Here is a 6,000-nt window from a genome sequence, read left to right as displayed (position 1 = left end):
CTTCCACGTTGCTGCAGCGTGGTACCCGAACCCCCAGTCCTCAGGGGAGGCACAGAGCCCTCCCTTGGGGAGCAGCATGGCCTGTTTGTGGTTGCAGGCATCTGATTTTCCATTTTCAAGGCGATGGCAGGGCAACCTGTACGTGGTGATGGTTCTTTTGCACAAGCAGTTCCTTCCGATAGGAACGCCCTTGCCTTAAAGAATACTTTTCTTTTAGATCTCTGCTCAACGGAGGCTCCTTTTTGACCAGCTCGGGCCCCTCACAACTCCGTAATACAGTTTATATTTTTACATTTTTGTAGGATCTGGCAGGCCAAGGTCTAATTCCCCACCTGAAGACGCCTAGAGGGCGGCGGGTTCACCGCCACGTTCCCCGGTGCTCAGGCCTGGCACTACGGCCAGGCTCGAAGATGTGGGGTTAATAAAAGGGAAATAACTATCTCCTGTCACCATCCTTGCCACTAAACCTGCCCACGCTCTCCCGGGAGGTCTCCCCTGGCCTCCCAGTCCTCTCCCACCAGGCATTCGCCCCCAGGCATGTATTGCCACAAGCCCGAAACCTAACAATTGCAACTGTCCGACCCCGGCCGGCCCCTGCTCTGCGCCTGCGCCCTGGGGACCAAGGCTGGGGCGGTCCTCACCCACTGCCGGCAACCTTCACTAGTCTCTTCCCTCAGGGTGGAGCGAAGCTTGGGGTCTTGGTATCTACCATTTTTATCAGCCTTTAATAATAACTGCTCTTAAGGAACAAAATTAAGTGGGCTTATTTTGGCGAAAAGTTCGTTCAAGTTGTGTTTGGATTTACCCCTCATCCAAAGTCATGGTACAGTCCCGCATTAGCCCCGCCCCCTACCGACCGCTCCTTTCGCTCCGTCGTCGTCGCGCCGCTCCGGAGGTGGCGCCCTGTCCCCGGCCACGCCTTCCCAACGCGCCGGCCCTCCGCGGTTGCCTGGCGGCCTTGGGTACCTGGCGGCCTTGGATGCTGGCCCGCGTCAGGTGACGGTGGTGGTCACTGGGCCTCAGGTAAGAAGGGCTCCAACCGATGGGCCGGCAGGGGCGTTGGGGCAGCCTGGGAGCTGGTGAGGGCCTTGCCCGCACTCATCGAGGCCGCCGGGCCAGTCTTCTGGAAAATCCTAGGTCCACAGGGGTAAAGCAAAGTAGGGGTGCAGGCCGGAGTCCCGGCCGTCTGGCTGGGCTCCAGTCTCCGTCGCCTCGGAAAGCATGGGTTTTTAGTTGTCCTGCTGAGTAGGAAAGAGCACTGGACGAGGAATCGTAAGGTCTTAGTTTCTGTTCTGTCGTTGTTGCCACCCTTGGTCGTTCCATCGCTCATCTGGGAAAATACAGATTTGACTGGTAATGTAATTGGAGAGAAATCGACAGACTGGATGGACAGCACCACCCAAATATTGGTTATTTTTATTATTTCAACTTCTTTCCTATCCTTAAGGAAACTCATTTCTGAGTAATTCCAACAGTACGGGAACCCAGATCTGCTGTTCACCCCAGGGGCTGAGCTACAATAAGCTGTTGACTGGACATGTAGATTTCGTTATGCTCTCCTTTTAACAGCCATAAAATGACAAAAGGAGTTCCTCTCCTTTTCCTGGGAATCCTGCTGCTACAAATCTGTCTTTTGGCAAAAATAATTAGTGGCACAGTAGAAATATGTAAATTCCAGTAATATCTGTGATGGAAAAAAGTTGAAAAGATGCCCATGAAGACAGTGGATGAGTTCGTTATGGCAATAGATCATACAACCACGAACCCAAATTATGAAGACTTTTAGGAAACTGGAAAAAGCAGAATACCATATTGTATGTACACAATGGGACAACAAGCGCGCACATGGATGGAATAGAACATAAAAAGGTAGCCGTGTCAAGTGATGGGATCGTGGGGATTTTTTTTTCAACCAGACAAAATGATTTTTAAAGTTCATAAAAAAGAATAAATACGTGAAAGTAGCCAGGAAAATTGTAAAAATTAAAGGTAATAAGGGGAATTAGCTCTCCAGCATCACCAGATATTATAACACAAAAATATAGCAGTTAAATTAGTATGGAACTGAGCAGAAACTTACAGACAGAACATGACAGAAATCAGAATAAGACCAAGATATATGTCTATAGGGATTTATATATAGTCAAGGTGGTACTGTATTTCAAATTAGCCTTGAAAAGTTGTATTGGTGTTGGGCAGCTTTCTAGTAATTTAGAAAATACTGAAGCCCACTTTAGCACCAAAATCCATTCCAAATGGACCAAAATTTAAATGTTAAAAAATTACATTGTGAAAGTACTGGAAGAAAGCATTGTTGGGTATATTTATAATCTTAGCATGACAAAAGCTCTTCTTAATGTGTCATACAATCCAGAAGCCCTAAAGGAAAAGATTAATGCTTTTGACTCTGTAAAATTTATAATCTCCATGGCCTACAGAATTCAACCAAACCAAAAAAGCTACCAGAAGCCAAGTCTTGAGACAAATAAACTCATGAAAATGTTTGCTTAATGATCAATTAGAAAAATATGAAGCCCAATAGAAAAATGAGTAGAGTACTCGGAGCAAGAAAATCAGAAAAAATTCAGTGCAGGCCGGGCGCGGTGGCTCACGCCTGTAATCCTAGCACTCTGGGAGGCCGAGGTGGGCGGATCGTTTGAGCTCAAGAGTTCGATACCAGCCTGAGCAAGAGCGAGACCCCATCTCTACTAAAAATAGAAAGAAATTATATGGACAGCTAAAAAAATATATATAGAAAAAATTAGCCGGGCATGGTGGTGCATGCCTGTAGTCCCAGCTACTCGGGAGGCTGAGACAGGAGGATCGCTTGAGCTCAGGAGTTTGAGGTTGCTGTGAGCTAGGCTGACGCCACGGCACTCACTCTAGCCTGGGCAACAGAGTGAGACTCTGTCTCAAAAAAAAAAAAAAAAAAAAAAAAAATTCAGTGCAAATCTCACTAATTTCAGAGGGCAGATTAAAACAATAATGAGGATTTTTTAACCTATTTTATTGGCAAAGATGAGAAAGATTAGAAATAGACAGGATTCTGTGGAAACAAATGTATTAGCGTTAGTGGATGTATAAATTAGTACAATTTTTTTGGAGGCCAATTTGGAAATGCTTTACTCAACCATTCAACAGGTAGGAATTTATTCTACAAATATGCAAAGTGCAGAGAAGCATCATGTTCACCAATGGTGTTTCTAGTATTGTTTTACTAACAAAAAAATTGAAAAAAGATATTAATCAGTGTATGACTGGTTAAATAAATTATGGTACATGCATAAAATGAAATACTGTGCAGCTGTTTAAAAGAATGTGGTAGATCCGTATGTATTGACACGGAACAATATCAAATATACTCTTGGCCTCTCCAGCTGTAGATTAAAAAAACAAAATAAAAAAGTGTAAAAGAAAAAAAAATCAAATATACAAGATTAGGTGAAAAACTGTGTTGCAGAATAGTGCATATAGTAAGATCCTATTTCATAAAATAAAACTGTAAGTTAATATATATAAAAAGAATTTGGAATCTTAGCAATAGTTAGCAGTAAGGAATCAGGTTGGGAACACGGTCTGGGGGCACAAGAGTGGAGTGATTGCAGGGCAGAGCCTTGGGTGTAGGCCGGTGGGAGGGCCAGGGCAAAAGACTGAAAGCAAAAGCTGAGGGTGGGCAGGGTTTTGTTTGGCCATAGGTTTCTGCAGCTATGATTTTGCATTTTACTCTCAACCTTTGAGAATTGTAGGAGTTTCATAGATAGGTTGCAGTTGTATACTCTTTCTTGATAAATTAGACGTGGAAGGTAACTATTTATTCGTTTTGGAGTCTTTCTTTTGGGATATTCTTTATTGGTTTTCTGATCTCATCTTTCTTCCATAAGGTAACCATGGAGAAAGAGCTTCGGAGCACCATTCTATTTAATGCATACAAAAAGGAGCTATTTACCACCAACAATGGCTATAAATCTATGCAGAAAAAACTTCGAAGTAATTGGAAGATTCAGAGGTGACTATGACGATGTATATTTTCTTCCCTTCTAAGTGATAACTATAGCCCACTGGTAAAACTGAAAAATCTTTATTTTATTATGTAACATAGATTATTTAGGTGGGAGGACCTCAATTTAAAGATTGTTCAGAATTAAACAAATAATTATTAAAACATCTCTTTCAAAAAAGGTAATCAGCATATTACTAAGTTGTCCTGCAAAGCACAAACCAAAAGATTATTCTAATTGTACACATATAATTTTTTTAAGATCTTAGGAGCTTTCTCCATATTTTATAACAACTTGGGTGAATACTTTAGGAAAATGAAAAATGAGAATTAAATGAGAATACCTCTGTCTTTATGTATACATGCATGTATTTTTTTTTTAATGGGTGAGGATATGTAGTCATACAAACTGATGGTAGAACTGATTGGATCAGTAGTTTAGGACTTCTTTATGCTTTAGCTTGGTTTAATTTGAACACCGTGGCTTCCCAGAAGTATTTGAACAGAGGCCAGGTGACTCTGTGGGGCAGGCCTGTAGAGGGGAGTCTCATTTTGGGAGAGAGGCAGGACCAGGTACTTCGAGGTCCCTTCATCTCTTGACTGATGCGGCCTCTGGTTCCATACAGTAGAGAGGCTAAAATAATTCATAAACTGGTTTGAATTATGGATCTAACATTTGCTTTTAAAATCATATTTCTAGCTTAAAAGATGAAATCACATCTGAGAAGCTAATTGGGGTGAAACTGTGGATTACAGCTGGGCCAAGGGAAAAATTTACTGCAGCCGAGGTAAGGAACTATCCATAAGGAAGAAATATGGTGAGATGGTTAGGAAAATGGGCTCTGAAATCCTGGATTTAAATCCACCTTCACCACTTACTGTGTTGCCTTAAGGTAGTCACTTCATCTCTCTTTTCATCCTGGAGGTGTGAGGATTAACTGATACTCCACGTAAAGTGCCAAACACATAGTGTGGGCTAATTAAACATTAGCCATGATTTTTTGCCATGTTTTTGCTTTGAAAATAGGAAAATTTCATTTAACATTAAGCTGTTTTTTAAAATTCTATTTCATGGAATAAAGAATGATAAATGTAAGACCTGGAACACAAAATTACAGGTGTTGGTGAGAATGTGAAGAAATTGGAACCCTTCCACACTGCTGGTGGGAATGTAAAATGGTACAACCACTATGAAAAACAGTATGGCAATTCTTCAAACAGTTAAAAACAGAATTACCATATGATCTAGCAATCTCACTTCTAGGTATATGCCCCCCCCCCAAATTGAAAGCATCTCAAAGAGATTTGCACACCCATATTCTTAACAGCACTATTCACATTAGCCAAAAGGTAGAAATAGCCCAACTTTCCATTGACAGATGAATAGATAAACAAAATCTGGTATATACATAAAATGGAATTAGTCTTTAAAAGGAAGGAAATTCTGATACATGCTACATCATGGATGAACCTTGAGACATTATGCTAAATGAAAAAGGCAGACACAAAAAGACAAATACTGTATGATTCCATTTATACAAGTAATGAGGTACGTAGAGTAGTCAAATTTGTAGAGACACGCCAGGTGTGGTGGGTCACACTTGTAATCCTAGCACTCTGGGAGGCCGAGCGAGACCCTGTCTCTACTAAAAATAGAAATTGGCTGGACAACTAAAAACAGAAAAAATTAGCCAGGCACGGTGGTGCATGCCTGCAGTCCCAGCTACTCGGGAGGCTGAGGCAGGAGGATCGCTTGAGCCCAGGAGTTTGAGGTTGCTGTGAGCTAGGCTGATGCCACAGAACTCTGGCCCAGGCAACAGAACGAGACTCTGTCTCAAAAAAAAAAAATTTTTTTTTATAGAGACAGAAAATGGAATGATGTTTGCCAGGGCCTGTGGGGTGGGAAGAATGGGGAGCTGTTGTTTGATAGGTACAGAGTTTCAGTTTTGCAAGATGAAAGAGTTCCAGTGATTGGTTACACAATAGTGCGAGTATATTTAACA

The 6,000-nt window shown here is 41.9% G+C and overlaps 1 protein-coding gene across 2 annotated transcripts in view; it reads left to right on the top strand.

The window, feature by feature from the left end:
• The first annotated feature begins 898 nt into the window (after positions 1–898).
• IFT52 (intraflagellar transport 52) overlaps positions 899–6,000 on the top strand; it is a 28,753-nt gene continuing 23,651 nt past the window's right edge. For both annotated transcript variants that reach the window (XM_069495846.1, XM_069495847.1), the window contains exons 1-3: positions 899–1,023; positions 3,882–4,006; positions 4,698–4,785. In XM_069495846.1, the coding sequence (XP_069351947.1) occupies positions 3,888–4,006; positions 4,698–4,785 (207 nt within the window). In that variant the 5' untranslated portion in view covers positions 899–1,023; positions 3,882–3,887. The remainder of the gene's footprint in view (positions 1,024–3,881; positions 4,007–4,697; positions 4,786–6,000) is intronic.

This window comes from Eulemur rufifrons, chromosome 20 (assembly GCF_041146395.1).
Source record: "Eulemur rufifrons isolate Redbay chromosome 20, OSU_ERuf_1, whole genome shotgun sequence".
In the NCBI taxonomy this organism is placed as follows: Eukaryota; Metazoa; Chordata; class Mammalia; order Primates; family Lemuridae; genus Eulemur; species Eulemur rufifrons.
This window is presented reverse-complemented; position numbering and strand designations above follow the sequence as displayed.